The 20,043-nt window shown below is 46.9% G+C and overlaps 2 protein-coding genes across 2 annotated transcripts in view; one reads left to right on the top strand and one right to left on the bottom strand.

Annotated features, from left to right (window-relative positions):
* Window positions 1–13: 13 nt before the first annotated feature.
* LOC148542365 (E3 SUMO-protein ligase ZBED1-like) lies at window positions 14–3,229 on the top strand. The gene is made up of 3 exons (XM_088469207.1): window positions 14–1,806; window positions 1,967–2,086; window positions 2,167–3,229. Exons 1-3 carry the CDS (start codon window positions 258–260, stop codon window positions 2,412–2,414), a joined length of 1,917 nt encoding a protein of 638 aa, XP_088325333.1. The 5' UTR covers window positions 14–257; the 3' UTR covers window positions 2,415–3,229.
* A 15,806-nt stretch (window positions 3,230–19,035) lies between these two features.
* The window catches only part of WAS (WASP actin nucleation promoting factor), a 58,323-nt gene continuing 57,315 nt past the window's right edge, over window positions 19,036–20,043 (bottom strand). Inside the window, exon 12 of the mRNA XM_088470508.1 lies at window positions 19,036–20,033. Within this exon, the coding sequence (XP_088326634.1) occupies window positions 19,975–20,033 (59 nt within the window). The 3' untranslated portion in view covers window positions 19,036–19,974. The remainder of the gene's footprint in view (window positions 20,034–20,043) is intronic.

Raw genomic sequence — 20,043 nt, 5'->3', positions numbered from 1 at the left:
GAGATCTCCGGCGCTAGAGGCCGAGCCAATTCACTGTCCCCATAGCGGCGGCCATTTTGCCATAGCCAGGCCTGATATGACTGCAAGGTATGCTGCTAGCCGACAAAATGGCCGACGCTTTCTAAAACCGAGCACAACATCCCTCCGCCACAATATCAAGCCATTGATAAGGTCCCTACGGCTGTGGTCTCTAGTGACATCAGCTGTAGTGTACTCACTCTATTGCACTGTGTGTGCTTTAAAAAAAGAAAACAAAAATGCCACCGAAAAGCAATGTCTGGAGACATTTTGAAAGGAACCCTGACAAAACAGGCACTTGCAGATTCTGTGGTGTGTTAGTGAAAACCAGTGGAAACACTTCAAATCTCCAGAGCCACCTGCAGAGGAAGCACCCTGAAGTGCTGCAGAGCCCCAACCCTGGCCCATCCGCTGGCAAAATCAGACTGGTGAGCGCGGAGTGGGCAGAATGGGCCGAAGCCGTCGTCCTGGTCTCAGAAGAAGAAGAAGAAGCTGGGCCAAACCTCGAAAGAGAGCGACCCCCAGAGCCGGGACCGTCGGCCGCACGGCCACAATTATGGGTGAGGCAGGAGAACGTAATTCATGCCTACCAAAATGTAAAGTCTCTGAAGGAGGGTGATGGCGAGAGACACAGACTGACGCAGGCGATTGCCTACATGGTATGCAAGGACAGTCATCCGTTCGACGTTGTGGAGCGCACTGGTTTTAAACGTTTCTTAAAAGTATTGGCACCCCAGTATACGGTCCCAACCCGGAAAACCGTGGAGAAGCACGTCCTGGAGAAATACGACGCACTAAGCACCATTATGAGGGAAAGACTCGCAAACAAGCAATGCAGCCTCACAATGGACACCTGGACTGATGAGCAAAGCCAAACTTTCCTTAGCCTTACGGCCCATTACTACGACGATGAGGACGAGCTGATCAGCGCAACGCTCGGCGTAGTACCTCTTGAGGAAAGGGGGACGAGTGACGTCCTTGCCGCGCAGCTTAAAGAGTGGTGCGACGAATGGGGCATAAGGCCGGAAACAGACGACGTGACTGCCGTCATAACGGACAATGACGCCAGTATAAAAGAGGCAGCGGAATTAGCTTTTGGGAAAGAGAAGCACATTCCATGTTTCGCCCGCACGCTTGGTTTGGTTATGGAAGCATGTCTCGGGATCCAGACCGTGTCACCGCTCCTTTCTAAAGCGAAGGCGGTCGTGGCGTGGTTTAAACACAACGCTGAGGCCAGTGACGAGCTGAAAATGCTGAGTGGAAAGAAGTTGATCCGGTCGGTCCCCAATAAGTGCAACTCGACGTATCATATGTTACAGCGGCTTATAGAGCTGAGACCTCACGTCAGTGAGATCATCGACTGCCATCCGAGTGCGCCTCCCATGTTGACTGCACCAGAACTAGAGGACGCAGGTGAAATTATTGAAATTTTGAAGCCGTTTGAAGCGGCAACAAAACTGCTTGTGGAGGAGCGCTACTTATCCAGTAGCATAGTGATACCTGTTACTTCCATAATCCTTGCGGAACTTGAGAAACTACATCCAAACAAAGGTGCTCCATTGGACGTTCTAATCGAAGCCGTTGATGGCATGAAGACCAGGCTTGGCGCAGTAGAGCACGTCTTTTTATTAGCAGTTGCCACATTGTTAGACCCCCGCTTCAAGAAAATGTACTTCAGGGATCCTACTGCATTGTCCGTACAAGTCACTTTTTTGAAAAACTGTCTGAATAAGGATTTCATGGACAGGTCAGAAAACAATGACTCAAGTTCCTCATCTATGAGTGAAGGTAAGATGGCTCCTTTATTACATATAACTATTTTTTTTAATGTATATATATATATATATATATATGTATGTATTTAAAATGCTTAATGATAATAATGATAAACCTTTGTTTGTTAAAGTACCGTTAACCCCCTAAAAATTTCTGTTACCTCGTATGTCAGATGCACAGAAACCATCAAATTATCTATTCAGAGACCATAACAAAACGGTGCAGAAAGACTGGCAACGGCTTGAGGAATCTTCCAGGTCACCGATGCCAGAGGAACTGTCTTTTTATTTAGGTAAGCCTACTTTAAATACCTTTTTTGAAGAACTTTGGCTTTCCATGGCGTCAAATCATGGTTTCAAAACCTCGTTCCAGGTACCCCGCCGGAGAAAATACAGGAGAACCCCCTTAGCTATTGGAAAGAAATGCAGACCACCTATCCTAACCTAACAAAGGTTGCAAGGCGGTATCTGACGACCGTGGCCACTTCCGTTCCTCCCGAGCGGCTTTTCTCCAAATTCGGTGAATTCGAGAGCAAATTGCGAGAGAGAATAAAGGCAAGACGGCTTCCACAACTATTGTTTTTACAGAGTGCTGATGATAGACTTTGGGAGCTTAAATAAAATGGCACTCTTTATTTTGGTGCACGACATGCTGTTTGATAGCACCTACGTACCAAACGGACCTAGAATTTAGTTCTCTCCCCCACAGACCCACATTATTGATAAGGAGTATTCCCCCCCCCACTCCTCCTCCCTTAGCTTCCCAACCGTCCCGCACCTGTTCCAAGTTTTTTTGTTCTTTCTTTCTCGTTACGCCCGAAAACCTTGGCATCTGAACCTGGTTATCTTTCTGTTTGGTGCTTGAGTAGAATTTACCCATTGATTTAAATTCTTTTGTTCAGTCTTGCCATACGTGACACAATAGGCCTGATTCAGAGATGTAAGTACATCCGATGGCTTGCGTACATCTCCGATGGTTACTGAACTGCACGTGCGCTGGATCAGTGGATGCGACGACGATTGCAGTAACCCCTAAGCCGCTGCATAATTGACATACTGCAGCAGTTTGGGGGGCGGCGACGTTTTACAAAACGGTGGAGTGTCACCCCCCTTTTGTAGGCATGCCAAGGCCAGGGTCTTCCAATGCAGTTTTACTAGTTCTGGCACCCATTCTGGGTAAGCTTAGCCTTACTCCGTTGGCCGATGGTGCTTCGGTGCTGCATCTTTTGACCCAGAACACGGATCTCTAATGGCGACAGTGGGCCTCTTTTGCCTGTGGATGTCTCCTGTGGCATTAGGATATTTTTAGCATACAACTCTCAATCAGGCCCAATATTGTAATTTGTTTATTATGTGTCCTCTGCAAATGATATCTACCTTTTTTAATTAATATACTGTTATTAAAAAAACAAAAAAAACTTTGATTAAAGTATTTTCAGTTTTGACTATTTTATAGTTCAAGTTTTCTTTATTCAAGGGCAAATATAATGTAATTTTAATATTAAAAACATGCATGTGTAACATTTAATGAATGCTTATTTAAGTATTTCTCCGCTTTACAAGACTGGTAAAAACGGACGAGATTGAGGCAACAATGGGCTTTATTCAGCAAGGATCGCAACTGCGATTACGCATGCAAGCAATCGACCGATTGTTATGTTCTGCGTAATGCATGGCATTGCACGTGTTCGAACACTCCACTGCGATTGGGACTGCGATCGCGGTCACTACTCAGACCCTTTGCAGAGTGATTGACAGGAAGTACCGTTTGGGGGTGTTGATGGGGGGGTGGTCGGCAAAATGCAGGTGTAGCCAGGGCGTTTGAACGCCGTTGCATGGGCGTGCATAAATTATCCACTGCGATGCATGCTATACGCAGCTTGTGTACTCGCAGCAGGCGACGAGGTTAGCAATTCCTGAGTAAGGTCAGAGGACCTCATTCAGAGTCGATCGCTTGCTGCAAGCGATCGCTCTGAATGAGGGCGGCCACTTTTTTAAGTGCCGCCTTCTGGTCGATCGCTAGGCTGTCGGTTACCACCCACAGCTCTAGCGACCGACCAGGGTGATGGTCATCACCATCGCGACCATCGGGGCTTACGACCAGACCCTAAGGTTGGGTTTGGGCTCTCGTAAGCCCCAGGGAACTTCCTGCTCTGTTTGAGCAGGAAATTCCCCACTGACATCATCAACGATGTCAGTGGGGCAGCCCCCAAATGGCAAGCGTTCCGTCTGGAACGCCTCCGTTTGGCTGGGCACCTCCCCGGCCTGCCCAGCAAACGGGGCGAGCTGTCACTCAACATCGACAGCTCGCCCCGTCTGCTATGAGACCCCTAGCAACGGAGCACCCTTCGCTAGCCGGGTCTCGTGCATGCGCACGACAGAGCCGGCTCCGTCGTGCGCATGCTCTGTGGGGACCATCGACCCGGTTGCAAGCACATCGGCGCTTGCGACCGGGTCTGAATGAGACCCAGAGTGCGCGTGAGGCTGCGATGGTACTCGATATTACCGATGGTTACACATTCTTGCTAAGTATTACGGATGTGTGTAAGGTGAGCGTCCTTATGTGTGCTGCGATTGCAGAGGATTAGCATATCGTCACAGTGAGGCTGCGTGCGTCATCGCTATTGCATTCGCAGTTGCGATCCGTAATGAATCATAGCCCAGTGTCAGTAATCAATGGAGCGTTTCTATAATTACTATTATTTTTTTATATCTATATGGACCTACTAATGCTGGCCATACACGCTACAATTATCGGGGCGATCCGCCTGATATCGGCAGATCGCCCCGATAATTGTAGCGTGTGGGGGGGCGACTGAGGGTTAAATATTGCTCGGTCGGGCATGCCGGATTGTCCAGCATGCCCGTCTGATGCGATATTTCCCGTAAAACTGTCGGCCGCATCGGGCAGTGTATGCCCAGCGCAGCCGACAGACAGACATTTCCTGTGTTCCTTCCTACGGAAGGAACAGGGAAATGTCTCCTCCCCCGGGGGCGGAGCGCAGATGTCTGCCGAATACACTGTGAGAGAAATCTCACAGTGTATGCCGGCGACATCTGCGGCTGGCAGCCGGCCAGATAAAATGTCTGTCGGCCCAGCATTAGTGTCTGTAGTGCCTTACAGTGAAAAATTACAATGGGAAGTAAACAATTGAATAAGTACAAAGGGAAAAATTTAATATTTACACAACTAAGTGTATATTTATCTAGCGGTGGCTTTTGTAGAATTTAAAGCGGCAATAATATCACTGTACAACAAAGAAATACTTTTAATTTGATTCCTTACTAAAATAGTCATACTTTACTAATTTGAGGTCAAGAAAAACGAATATGACTTCAGAATGATTTTATTAGCTCTAGTTTTTGAGTTACACTACTTGTGCTATATGTACTTCAGTAGAATAGTTATAGTGAAGAGGAATTTTAAAATGATCCGATATTTTCGTGATACAACATAAATAACAGTTGTTTCTTCTTCGATTCTTCATGGCAGCCTAACTTTGGGACCGGTGAAGTAGGCCTCTTGCCGTAGCTCACTGGCTAAACACGAGTAAAAGATGGCCGCAGCATGAAGCTGGCAGGAGTGCGCAGGCGCGCATCAGTTGATGACATGTGGGCCAGAATGCAGTGCAGCGGTCACTGTTCATGCGCCCGACCCGGACTAAAGGTCAGTGGGTTTTAAATGGCGCCTCTCACCGGAGGTAGAGAGTAATGGGCCACATACATTTGCGACGGATTGCCACGATGCTGCAACCCAGGATCGCAGAAATCCAACATGTTAGATTTTGGCGATTTGACGATCGCGATTAAAAAATTATCGCAATCGTCAAATCGGGGACATTTAACATGTCAAATGTCCACGATCCAACGACGGAAAGCAGAACATAGAAGGTGGGCGATCGTAAATTCCCGATCGCATCCCTGCATTGCGGCGATCCATCGCAGATGTATGGGCACCTTAAGATTCTCTTCTACCTATCTACTGAGCCTGCAGCATAGATATGGATTCACAGCCTTCACCCCAACAGCTGAATAGCGCCCAGTCGAGGTAAGTCCTTCTTATTGGGTGCATAGGTAAGCAGGATTGTTAGTATTAGGTTAGTAATAGGGTGATATAATTTCCAGTGTGCCTTTGCCGAACATGGGAGCAAAGAAGAAGTTGGTTAAGAAAAAGCATAGGAATTGTCTGTGTGCAGCTTGTGATAACGGGGACACAGAAGATGGTCTTTTGTGAAGGCTGTGGCCCTGAATCAGAGCGCTCGCTCTGAATCAGGGCCGTCCTTCCTAATTTTAGAGTGGCTTCATGGCCGCTCGTATAGCTGTGGGTGGTCAGGAAGATGGTCGCGATGGTCAAGACCATCGCGACCATCGGGCTTGCGACGAGACCCTTATGGTAGGGTCTCGTTGCCGCAAGCCCTGGAGTGCTTTTGGTTCTATCAGAGCCGAGAGCACTCCCACTGACATCACTTGTGATGTCAGTGGGGCCGGCCCCAGACTGTAGGCCTTCCCATGAGAACGCCTCCGTCTGGCCAGCCATGCCCCCGGCACGCCCACCAAAGGGGGCATGCTGTCACTCACCATCGACAGCACGCCCCCTTTGTAGCGAGACCCATAGCGACAGCTTGCCCGTCGCTGTCCGGGTCTCGCGCATGTGCACGACGGAGCCGGGTCCGTGGTGGGCATGCGCACTGGGCCAACATCGACCCGCTTGCGAGCGGGTCTGAATTAGGCCCCGTGTTCAGAAGAGTCCCACACGTGCAGTTACTCAGCAGCCTTATCAGTACCAAGAGCTAATGAATTGGATGAAAAAAATCGTTTGTATCTGCGATGGATTGCCGCGATCCCACGATGCTGCAACCCGGGATCGCAGAAATCCAACATGTTGGATTTTGACAATCGCGATCATCAAATCGCCGAAATTTAACATGGCAAATGTCTGCGATCCAGCGACGGATCACAGAACATCGATGGTGGGCGATCGGACGTTTCCGATGGGCGATCGGAAATTTCCGATCGCATCCCTGCATCGCGACGATCCGTCGCAGATGTATGGCCACCTTAAAGAAGAGTTTCTAACTACAGTATGCATATGCCAGGTCTAGATCAGAAGCAAGCCTTGATTATGAACATGAGGCTGTCTCCTCTGAGTATGATCAGTTTGAGGAATATGATGATCTATCTAGTAAAGAATCTGGATTTGTGAGGATGTAAGGACATTTAATGTGGATCTGGTTGAAAGCATGTTAAAAAATATATATAAAATTATGAATTATAAGAAAGCCCCAGAACAGAGGGATGAGCAGGATTTAATATTTGAAGATAGCGTAAAAAAAAAGGGTAGAAGTTTTTCCTGTTCACAAGGTAATGAGAGAAATTGTCTAAAGAATGGCAAAAGCTTGATAAGAGACAGGGTAACCTGAAGCATGTGGAAAGTATGTATCCTATAAGAGATGATGATTTGCTTGACTGGTGAGCAATACCAAACGTGGATGCTGCTGGGATGCTTGTCGTAAGTATAGCGGGGCTTGTTAGGTCTTAGCCGTGGGATGGGTTAGGTTTAGACCTACTGTCGGTATATTGACAGCAGGCATCCCGATTGTTGGGAGTTCATACCGATTCCGTTTGTGAGACCTTTCTTGGATGTTGTATCTTATGCAGCAAGGTCTATGGCTGCTGGAATAGTAGCTAGAAGAGCATTATGGTTGCGATCTTGGATGGCTGATGCAAATGAAAAAAATAGATTGACAACGTTACCGAATGAGGGTTCTTTCCTTTTCGGGAGCAAATTAGATTCCTTTATACAAAGGATGACGGATGGTAAATCTCACCGACTACCACAGGATAAGGGAAACAGGTATCAGTTTCCCTCATCAAAGCAACAGTACAGAGAGGCTAGGACTTATCGACCAGGTTGCCAGTATAACAGAAGATATGCTTCAGGGATGAACAGACAATCCTTTAGGCAGAATTTTAGGAGAGATAATGCCAGACAGCAATGACTACAAGGCCCCCAGAGAACCAGCAGTTGGGGGAAGATTGTCTCAGTTTACCAACACATGGAGTGACGTTTTACTACTTCCGGCCTTCTATGTCGGTCGTAGTAGGAAATTTATGTACGCCCCTAAAACGCCCTGAAAACGATGAGGAACACCTGGGTTTTTAGACCACCACCCCCGTCAACACCCACAAACGGACTTTCATGTGAATCAACTCTCCGAAGCCACTTCCTGCTCGTATGCCGTAAGATCTACGGCATTTTGGATCGCAAGGTCTCGTACACACAAGCGCACAACTAACAGTACGCATGCGTGGTTTGGAAACATCAGATACGTACGACCGAGTGGCCGCTTACGACCGACTCTGAATGAGGTCCTATATCCACAGGATACAGAATAGAATTTAGAGAAAGACCAAAAAGAGTCCAGGATGTGCGTTGTGAGACTGGAAAAGATCGCTATGGCTGACAAAAATGAATCAGACTTCGAGCAATAAAGCCAGTACCCCTTATAGAAAGGAAACCAGGTTTTTACTCACCTATTTTCCTGGTAAAGAAAATGTCAGGAGATTTCAGGACTATCTTGGATTGAAGAGAATTGAACAAATATGTACTGGCAAAAGAATTTCATATGGAGACGCTAAAATCTATCCTAGCATATCAAAAGGGGATTTTCTAGCATCAATAGATTAAACGGAAGCTTATTTCCACATACCAATAAACATAGACGATCAAAAATACCTAAGGTTTTGTGTGGCAGGAGAACACTTCTGTCACGACCTGCCCCTTGAGGTTTCTAGTCAGAAGACTGGGAGTCGGGGTGACTAGGTGGGGAGGCAGCAGTACACGAGGAGGAAGTGCATACGACTTTCTCATTGGCTAATTCCAGGTGTTGACAAGACCTGACCAGAGGAGCGGAGTCTAACTCATTGGTGGTTTTCACCAGTGACCCTTCCAATTGGGATATGGGTTTAGCTGCGCCCAATGAGCAGGTCCCAGCAACTGACAGGGAGATAAGAAAGACAACTGAACGGCTGGAGATTATCTATGGAGAATATCGGTAATCACTGATATAGAATAACACTGAAGAATAGCGGTAGTGACTGATGTTGAATATCACTGAAGAGTATCGATAGTGACCAATGTTGAATATTCCTGAAGAATATTGGTAGTGACTGATGTTGAATACCACTGAAGAGTATTGGTAGTGACTGAAGTTGAATATCATTGAAGATTATCGGTAGTGACCGATGCTGAATATCACTGGAGAATAACAGTAGTGACTGAAGTTAAATATCACTGGAGAATATCGGTAGTGACCAATGCTGAATATCACTGTAGAGTATCACAGTGACTGGTGAAAGTTGGTTGAATCCAGTGGGAAGAATTCAATTTCTAGGGGTGATAATAGATACCTAGAATTATGCGATCAGTCGGATGTATGAAAATATGCAAACTGACAAGATATGTGCAAAAATGCAGCAGCGTGCAACTCCAGATGGGATCAAGACTGCTTGGTATGATCCCATCAACTATAGAAGTGGTCCTATGGGCAAAGTGGCACATGAGAAAGTAGCAGGGAAACGTACCAGAATTTATTCACAGAAAGGTGCCTCTTCTTCATCATGTACGACTGAGACAAGATGTAAAAAGATCTCTGGACTGGTGGAAAAGTGTAGATCTAGGATAAAGGTCAACACTGTTGTCTTAACCGCAGTTTATAATCCTTGCAACAGATGCAAGTTCTGTAGGATGGGGAGCAGACTTGTCACAGATGGTGACACAAGGTTGGTGGACCAAGCAAGAAAAAGGTTGTTCTCTTCAAACAAAAGAGAGATGAGAGCAATATGGGAGGCAATATATTGCTTCCAAGATCATCTGAGAGGAAGTCATCTATTAATATTTTTGGACAATATGACGGTAGTAACCTATATACATCGTCAAGGGGGTACCAGAAGCAGGACCCTCATGGAAAAAGTTAAGAAAATTATGTTCTGGGTGGAGAATCACCTACTTTCCCTTTCAGCACTCCACGTGTCCGGCAAGGAAAACTTTGTAGCAGACTTTCTGAGCAGGAAGCAAGTCCTCCCAGGAGAAAGGGAATGAAATGCAGAGATATTCCAAGCAGTAGTGGAAACATCCTGACGTCCAGAGTTGGCAACCAATCTAAACACAAAACTGCCTCAATTCTTTTCAAGACACCATGTACAAGGGTCAAAGGGGATAGATGCTTTGTCCCAGCAATGGGAGTTTCACCTAGGACTGTGGTTAACAAACTTTATTGAACCACGGCGCCCTAGAGTATCAGCATTGTTTTTATGGCACCCCTAAGCTAAAAGTTTGTTATTCAAATATTCAGAAATGTAGTAAAGTGAAGTAAATTGTGCTTACCTGTCATCCTTAGGTTCAGTCATGTGCTGGTGGACAGGTTTGCGCTTCTGTTTGTCCATATATTTACAGTATATTGACCATAAATAATTTGATTTGATGCTGGACCACAAACCTGAGGCACCCCTGCAAGTGTCCTGAGGCACCCTAGGGTGCCACAGCGAATAATTTGGGAACCACTGACCTAGGATATGTTTTCCCACCTCTACCATATATATATATATATATATATATATATATGTATATATATCGCATATTGAAGAAGATCAAAAAGGAGCAAGTAGAGATCAGAGGAATTCTACCCTATTGGCCCAAAAGAGCGTGATTTTCAACAGTTGGATATGGCCGTGACAGAACTATGGATGCTACCAGCAAGGCCGGACATACTGACTTAAGGTCCATTATTGTTCTAGAATTCGACAGTCCTCAAACTAGCGGCCTAGCGATTGAGCGGGAATTGCTACAGATAAAAGGGCCTTCAAAGCAAGTAGTACAGATTTTACTGCAAGCAAGAAAGGAAAATCTTCACAGATTTGTTATAGGATTTGGAAAACCTTTGTCTCCTTTGTAGGAAATGAAGCTGCAGCAATGACAACAGACATACCTCAAATATTATAGGATTTATCAAAGGCCTGGCAGTACAAATATCAGCCCTCGGTGCACTCCTGGATAGGAGATTAGCAGAAGAGGAATGGAATTGGTGAAGAGATTCTCTCAGGCAATCAAGAGGATACGTCAACAGATAAAATCCTGCATAGCTCCATGAGATTTAAATTTAGTCCCAAAGACTTTAATGATGACACCATTCGAACCTCTAGAAGAGGTTTCCTTAAAGCATCTAACCAGGAAAGTGGTCTTCCTGATTACAATAACATCAGCAAGGAGAATAAGGGAACTACAGGCCTTATGGTCAGAGGAACCATACCTGAATATTAAACCAGACAGAGTTTTATTAAGGACACATCCGAAAATTGTACCGAAGGTAGTCTTGTCCTTCCACCTCATTCAAGACATTGTAATACCAGCCTTTTTTGCACAGTCAAAGGATAGAGAGAGAGAGCTACACACACTCGAACTGGTTACAGCTATTTCAGTCTACCTTAATAGAGTGAGTTAAATCAGAAAGACAAAGCACTTAATTGTCATACCATAGGGAAGAAAACAAGGCCATAGTCCCACAAAACAGACCATTGCAAGATGTATAAGAGAGGTTATTGTCTTTGCCAATGGCGAAATTAGGTATCTAGGCACCTTGCATCATTGGAGCACACTCGACTAGAGCAGTAGCCACTTCTTGGGCAAAGAAGGAGGAAGCATAGATAAAGGAGATCTGTAAAGCAGCAGCATGGTCTTCTATACATACATTTACTAATCATTATGTTCTGGATCTGCCAGAGACTCATTTTGGAGATAAAGTCCTCAGAGAGTCACATTTTGTTATGCAGTATCTTGAAGTCTTATTGTTATTGCCCTTCCTGTATATATGAGCTTTGGTATGTCCCAAGGTAAGGCTGCCATGGAGGATCGAAGAAGAAAATATCGGATTGTACTTACCGATAATTTTGTTTCTTCAAGGGACTTCATGGCAGCCTATAGATTCCCTCCCTTGAGTGTTTTTTTCAGGAACCGATTATAAGGAGATACTCAGAAAGATAAGGAGGAGGAGGAGGGGCCGGAATATATACACCAAGGGGGGGGGGGGCAGACCCTGAAAAAACTTCCTGTCTATACTAGGGGAACAGGCCCTATATCCCAAGGTGAGGCTGCCATGGAGTCCCTCTAAGAAACAGAATTATCGGTATAACCCGATGTTTTCAATTCAATCAATCGCAAATACGACAAAACGAAAACAACAATCAAAAGTGCTATCTAAAATAATGGCCTATTCGTGAGAGCACTTTCTCTTGTTGCTTGTAGTCTTCTTCTGGGGCATCTCTTGTCACTGTCTGACAATAGTCAGCAAGCATAGACGCGTTTCACCTACCCTGATATCTTCCTTCCATTGATGACATGTCCTGGTAGAATCACTCACCATGCTCGTCATTCGCTGCACCGCAGTTGTCAGGGAAGAAGTCCAGATGAGAAGCAAGAAAGTGGATTTTGAGTGACACGTTGCAGCCTAATTGATGATACATTTCTTGAAGTTTGGTCACGATCTCAACATAGTTTCCAGATCTTCTGTTGCCCAAGTGTCCATGCACAGCACCTCTACAGGCTTCCCAAGCCTCTTTCTCATTAGCCGAGTATGATGTGTAACATCAAATGTGAACATTTTTCTCTATGGCCTACAATAACTACATGGCCTACAATGACTCGGCATTCCTATAATATTCAGGCTTGCTAACCTATATATCCTCTAGTTGCCAAAATTCCCTAGTATTTAATAAAGCTGGGCAAAAAATATCACAGGGTCTAAATCTGAATCAGATGCGGCCACATCTTATGCCACGTCTGTGTGTTATGGTAATGGCAGAAGCAGTTTCTCTGCCTAAACATGGCCTCCTGCGTGAGCTGCTATGGGTGAGCGGCTGTCGGGTGAGTTGACAAGGAGGAGGCATAATAGATCTCCTCGGCTAATCCTGAGTGTTGGCGAGACACCTGACTAGGGGCGCGGAGTCTAACTGGTTGGTGGTTTTCACCAGTGACCCCTCCAAGCGGGATGTGGTCTTAGCTGCACCCAATCAGCAGGTCGCGGTCCCCTGGTCAGGGACCTGGGAATTAGCAAGTGGCAGAGGAACAGAGTGGCTAGGGCATGACACTATAGCAATACACTGAGATGTGACACTAGTGATTATCACAAGAGAACAGTACTGAGGAATATCTCTGGGGATGAATACGCAGTGTTGCCCTGTAGATATCACTGAAGATCAGTATGCAAGTTACACTGTGGATACCACTGGAGATTAATATGCAAGTTTGCACTGTAGGTGTCACTGGAGAGCAATATGCAAGTTAGTGCTGTGGATGTCACTAGATGATCAGTCGAAATCGTTGCACAGACTGGAAAGAAACACGAATAGGACAGCACTGATGTTTAACACTGATGATCCAGACGCGGGGTAGCTCTGGGAGGTAACACTGGGGATCCAGACGCGGGGTAGCTCTGGGAGGTAACACTGGGGATCCAGACGCGGGGTAGCTCTGGGAGGTAACACAGGGGATCCAGACGCGGGGTAGCTCTGGGAGGTAACACTGGGGATCCAGACACGGGGTAGCTCTGGGAGGTAACACTGGGGATCCAGACGCGGGGTAGCTCTGGGAGGTAACACAGGGGATCCAGACGCGGGGTAGCTCTGGGAGGTAACACTGGGGATCCAGACACGGGGTAGCTCTGGGAGGTAACACTGGGGATCCAGATAAGGGGTAGCTCGGAGAGGTAACACTGGGGATCCAGACCCGGGGTAGCTCTGAGGGAATCGGTATGTAATACCGCATGGCCGGCAGTTCGAATCCCGGCAGCGTCAGGCCGACAGAGGAACAGATCCCCTCAGCGGCAGCCCGACAGTGCTGGAAATCCCGATCGTCCCCAGGTAAGTACTAACTAACCCTCCCTTAGGGGTGCCTAACCTCCCCCCCAACTGCCTAACCCTAATTCCCCCTCTGTGCCTAAACCTAAACCCCCCTTCCCCGCTGCCTAAACCTAAGTCCCCCAGGGGGATGCCTAACCCTAACCTCCCCCCGGGGGTGCCTAACCCTCCCTCCCCCTAGCCTAACCTCCCTGGAGGGTGCCTAACCCTAAGTTCCCCCCCCCTGGGAGCCCTAAACCTAACCCTCCCCCCGCAGCTGTCCGCTCGCGGTGCCCAGCGTTGGTAAAATGAGTGGCGTCTACATCTAGACGCCGGTCATTTCACCCTCGCTGGGATATCGACAGTCGGGAAGCCGGCTGTCGGTATAATGTCAGCCGGCTTCCCGATTGCATCCCGCTCTGGGAGGTAACACTGGGGATCCAGACGCGGGGTAGCTCTGGGAGATAACACTGGAAATCAGTACACTGACTGAAGTATATATTGTAAAAAGTCACTGCAAGTAAACACAGGGCCTGATTCAGAGCCGGACGCTATTTACGCTCGCTCGTTCAGAAAAAGGGGCCGGATATTTAAATAGAGCGCTCGCTCTTTGCGGTCTGTTGACACCTCTATGTCTGAGCGAGCGAACGAAACATGCGCTCGCTATTTTGTAAAGACGCCCCCTGGCCGCTCGCATCCTACGTCATCTCCGCTATTTATTTGATTAATCGAGTACATCGAAAGGCGTATGAACTGCTCGCAGTGCTTGTGGTAGCATTTTCCTACCGCAATCATGCGAGCAGTTCAGGCTAAAAGACAACCAAGTGATGTGGTCGATGACGCTGCTTTGTTAATTATGCACACCCTTAAAACGCCCGTTTTGACCGTTTGGCACGCCTGCGTTCGGATCTCCACTCCCCGTTTTCAAGCACCTTCCCCTGTTACCACCCACAAATGCCTCATTCTGTCACTCAAATTAGCAGGCATTCGCTATTTTGCGAGCACACCATTTCCGACCGCAATGACTGGTTCGCGCATGCGTATTACAACCCATGCGCATGCGCAGTTGTGCGAACATCGCTCGGAGCGAACGAGCGGCCGCTTACGAACATCTCTGAATCAGGCCCACAGTGTGGAGCCTGGAATGATGTTACAGCACACAGTCACTGGAATAGTGAAGTTGATCAGGCAACTTCCTGCTTCCTAGAGTCCTGCTTTATACCCCTACGTGGCTGTCCATTGGAGGAGAGAGTCAGCTGAGAACTGACAAGGCTACCATTGGATAAGAAATCGGTCAGGTGATACAGACAACATGGCTGAACCCATGACCACCGCTGCGGGAACTCCGATATGGAGAACTGCGTGGGAGTCGCCTGGGCCCCGGGGAGAACAGCATGTCATCCACTGCCGCACTTGACATCTGACCACGGTAAGTAGCAGCTGATCCCGGGCTGAATCCTGACAACTTGGTTTAGAGGGTTTAAATGAGATCAGATTTAGATGACACTGTCATCAGTCTTGTAAATGACTCGATCTGGTGTTTGCCTTTTGTAATCTTTTGATTGAAGTAAAAGCGTACATGTAGGAAGACTGCTTTAGGATTGTAAAATGTCAGGTGCACATGCATGTTGCGAGTGTCCTCTGCGGTCCGGTAAGAGAGTACGACTGTAGTTGCCTATGTATTGGACCTTTTTAAGTTATAATTTATTTTTGCTTCCAACACCGCAGAAGGCTGGGTTACAGTATAGCTCCACCCACCGCAGCAAATGTTGATTTTAAATAAATATTGATCTTTAGCAGTGTATTGATACTTGATATTTTAGGGTTTATTTACTAAACTGAGTGTTTTCCAAAGACTCCTGATTACCAGCGTTTCTTTGCCCACAGAACTCAAAACAGAAATACTATGAAGTGCAAAACAAGGTGCATATTGCTGTCATGAATTCTGCGGGCAAAACCTGCAATAATATAGTAAATAATCTAAAGAACTTGTCACCATTGGGGCAGTAATAGAGGACACAGATGGGATGATTCAGAGGTGGTTTTACTTCGCATGCGTCCCAATGTTTACCACTGGGAGACGCAGATCAAAATTGCTTGGAGAGACAAGTGATTTCAGTGGGTGTTTCTGGGTGGTAGCTGGGGGGGGGAGCTAACAGCGGTGGGTGTGTCAGTGTCAGTGACTGCATCTAAAGACGCATTTGCATTGATGCACAGACACTGGCGGCCATGGGCACTCGGACATTCTGCGGCTGCCATAAGCAACTGCAATGTCCCATGGTGAGCAGAGAGAGCATCTTTGTAGTGCACCACTTGTATTGGAAACGTATATAATAAACTTTCGCCTTTCAGACAGAAGCAATTACAAATAAAAAACTGAATTACACAAAAAAAAAACAAATAGAGCATATTACAAAAGAGCCTTATACCGGCCATCAAGCTCGGCTTTGGAAGGTTGATGATTTGCGGTTGCTTTGCCGCCACAGGAGCAGGGGAGGGGGGCGATTGCCACCACTAGCATACTGCAGCCTCCAGTGTGACAGCGATGGGATGCACATACACTGTCCCGTCAGTCCTGCTCACAGACCCTCCCTCCTGCATCCTCACTGTCCGGCGTTGTCCTGTCAGCTTGTGTACTGTCGCGCGGAGCTCCCTGCTACCGTGTCTCACAGGTCCCTCCTCCTCCCCACTCACCCCATTGGCTGTCAGGGCAGGTAAGGTGTTAACTTAATTAACATAGCGAGAGGCAGGATTAACCAATCAGAAGGTTTAGTCTTGTGGGGGTGGCACTAAAATAAGATGACAGGTTAGTCGACCAATGAATAAACGGTATAGCGTTGGGTGGGTGGAATGTGTGGTGTGTACACAGGAAGAGGAAGTCGAGAGGAACTTTGCGTGCCACTTTCACCGGGTGTGGATCATTAGGTCTACAGTAAAAAGGTAGACGATGGAAGTTAGACAGGCAATAGGTCGACAGGGTCTGAAGGTTGACAGGGTCATTAGGTCATCACACAAATGGTCGACGTGTGATTTTTGTTTTTTTTCTAGCCATAATTTTCACCCTAACCCTCCCCTTGGTGCCTGACCTTAACCGTCGGGCTAAGTGCCTACCCTAACCGTCCCCCCTGGTGCCTAACCCTAACCGTCGGGTTACGTGCCTAACCCTAACCCTCCAGTAATTGCCTGACCCTAAAAAAAAATAAAAATGGGTCGACCTAAAGACCCTGTCGACCTTCTGTACCTGTTTACTTTCTTACTAGTTAACCTTTAGTGTGTTGACCTTCACACCTTGTTGACCTATTGCCTGTCTAACTTCCATTGTCTACCCAAACATTGTCTACCTTTATACTGTAGACCAAATGACCGGATACCCTTTCACCTGTATTCCCCTTACCTTTGCAGCAGAGCACTCCTGCATCCAGAGACCAGCCAGCCAGAGGGACCAGCCAGCCAACCAACCAGAGGGACCAGCCAGCCAACCAACCAGAGGGACCAGCCAGCCAGCCAGAGGGACCAGCCAGCCAACCAGAGGGACCAGCAAGCCAGAGGGACCAGCCAGCCAACCAACCAGAGGGACCAGCCAGCCAGAGGGACCAGCCTGCCTGCCTGCCAGCCAGAGATCTGCAAACCAAATAAGTGAAGTGGGAAGCCCCTGACAGGTTTGTCCATTTAGGGGTCCGGACAGGATGATGAATGGACCCCTTAGTGTGGTATCTTGGGGGTTGTTTATCACAATGAGTGAACTCTAAATTATGGCTTAGAAAGTTTGTGTTGTAGGTGATTTTCTGTGTGCCTCTCACACATATACTGTAGATTCAATCAGAATGTCCAAAAGATATAAATTGTCTCTGAGGCTATATTAGTAGTATTATAATTAGAGATATGCAGGTTCGGTTTTACTCGGATTTACTCGGTTCTTTTCGCCAAAATTATCGCAAGTTCGGATTAGTTCAGATTTATTTTATTGGCTATCCAAAACACGTGCTAGCCGATAGCCAATAAAATACAATTTTTGAGATCCAAGTAAATCCGAGTAAAACCGAACCTGCACATGTCTAATTATAATCTTCTTAGGATGTCAATAAGGGATAATAGGCCTGATTCAGAATATGCTATGCCGATGTTTTTGCGAATGGAGAGTTTTTTTCTTGCCATTGCACCAGCGTGAAGGTACATTACCGTAGTCGCACACTGCAATCTTTATTCGCAGTGTGATTGACAGTCAGGGAGCATTTGGGGAGCCTCCGGTATCTTTTATGTCAGCCACTCTGAGTGACCATAAACCCACTCAGGGTTTCGATGTTTGCATGATCAGCGACCGATGCTGCGTATATATGTATGCGCAGTTACGGAGAGCTGCGATGGCTCAAGTGGGTATCTCAGTACAAGTCCCGGCTGCTGTTGCATTAGCATATTTCCACATATTCACAGCTGCGAAAAATGCAGCGGCTGGAGCATTAGCGTACAACGTTGAATCAGGCCCAATGGCTGTGTACAGTAGTACAGGGGCTGTTCACTATAGCAAGAGCTTAATTAATGGCTTTGAGTGAATGAATATCACCGACAGTCCATTCATATAGCAAAGAACAAACGTAATCTCAAAATACATTTATTTTAGTGACACATAGCGTAATAGGGAGCAGGGCCTGCAGGAGTCGGAACTGGATAAGGGAGGAGCCGGGACTGGAGAAGGGAGGAGTCGGTAGGCGATCCACCACTGCACAGGAGATGGAACATTGCAGTCAGTGGGCCTGATTCAGAGATGTACGTTAATCCGTTGATTAAAGTACATCTCTAATGTTGAGGGGACAGAGCGGGGGCGTGCCTGGCCTTATAAGTGTCCGGCACCCTGTCAGGCTGCGGGAAGTTTCAGTTCCCGCAACCTGACCAAAGGAGCAAACATTGCGACCATCGGTCCCGAAAGTGATGCCAGCCAGCGACGTCGGTGGCAGTGCTGGGATTATAAATGCAGCTAGGAGGCGTCTGACACCTCCTTCCGTATTTGCATCTGAGATAGACGGAATTACACAGCCACTTGTGTGCAGCTCTACAAATCCATCCATCTCTGAATCTTTATTCTAGTGGAAACTGCAGGTCCCTTCTGCCAGACAGCTGGAGCTTGGAAAACTGCCCTGATACATCAATGACCTGAATCAGCGTTGTAAGGAGATGTGGGCCAAACCTCCTGAATTACGATGTGCAGTAACCGTTTAATAAGCTCAGACAGGAAACGATTACTTCCAGTTCTAATCATTGCTGCTACAAACTATTCAGTCATGTGTTACACTTACTTCATGCTGGACTATTTTTTGGGGAGAAATAATGACAAATTGTGTGATTTGTTACATGGTATTAGATTTATTAAAGTTTAGAACTTAATGTAGACCAGGTGATTTTCATTTGTCTCCTGACATGTAATAACTCAGAGGGGCTGATTATGAGTCGCAATGCGCCACGGATCACGCAGATTTCAGCACACTGCGCACGTGCTTAAAGAAATCTGCTTCTGCGCACGGACAAAGATTGCTAGTGCGTACGTATTGGCCTGTCTGTCTATGGACCACACTCCCGTGAATTGGGAGTTTCTGGCCGGTAACTGGGCAGAGATCTTGCGATCACACAGAACTTTTCTGTCCCGTGGGAGTTTCGCGGGCTTGTAAGCTGACTTCCTTGCTTGATTGTAGCGGGCGGACGGAGATGGGACGTCCGTAACAGACGGATCTTTTGGTCTCAGCAAGGGGTTTGGTGCAATTAGTCCCGCAGTCGCACGGGTTTTTAGTATACATAGCCGTGTTCTCTCACTAGCGTAATGTAGTCAGCAGACTGCCGCGGCCGTACGTGAAAACGGCCACAGATGTGTCCGATTGACAATCAGCCCCACAACTGAAAGAGGGTGTACAATATTTTTGTATTGTATGTGCAGGAATTCCTGGAAATAAACTCTTTATTTTCAATACATTCTGATATCAACATTCCAGATTTATGTGTGTATATATGTTATTCATGACATCGGCAATACCCTCTGCTGACAAACGTTAGTTCCGGTCTCAACGAAGGTGATCGAGGATAAGGCTGATCTAGAATGTACTCTATACCTCTAGAGATGGGTTAGTACAGATACTATCTTAATACTAATCTCTGCTGTTTGTCACAAAGTACATAAAACCATGAAACTCGAAGACCGTTTCCATGACGCGCTGAAGGTCGCAATCCATATATATTTATTGTCACAGGAGGAGTAGCGTCTGGAGATAGCGGGATCCATCCTACCATCATTAGGAGGCCCGCCGACTCAATCATCCCACTCATCGTCATCATCGTCTTCGCCCCCATCGTCGTCGTCGTCATCATCTGAAGATAG

This window comes from Taudactylus pleione, unplaced genomic scaffold, assembly GCF_031769625.1.
Source record: "Taudactylus pleione unplaced genomic scaffold, aTauple2 ptg000013l, whole genome shotgun sequence".
In the NCBI taxonomy this organism is placed as follows: Eukaryota; Metazoa; Chordata; class Amphibia; order Anura; family Myobatrachidae; genus Taudactylus; species Taudactylus pleione.
Note: the sequence above shows the minus strand (reverse complement) of the source record. Positions and strands in the feature narration are given on the sequence as shown.

Excerpts from the sequence above, each read along its gene's own strand:
- LOC148542365 (XM_088469207.1), top strand. The coding sequence starts at position 258 with ATGCCACCGAAAAGCAATGTCTGGAGACATTTTGAAAGGAACCCTGAC. Across the intron at positions 1,807-1,966 it reads TTCCTCATCTATGAGTGAAG|ATGCACAGAAACCATCAAAT; the intron begins GTAAGATGGCTC and ends CTCGTATGTCAG. Across the intron at positions 2,087-2,166 it reads GGAACTGTCTTTTTATTTAG|GTACCCCGCCGGAGAAAATA; the intron begins GTAAGCCTACTT and ends ACCTCGTTCCAG.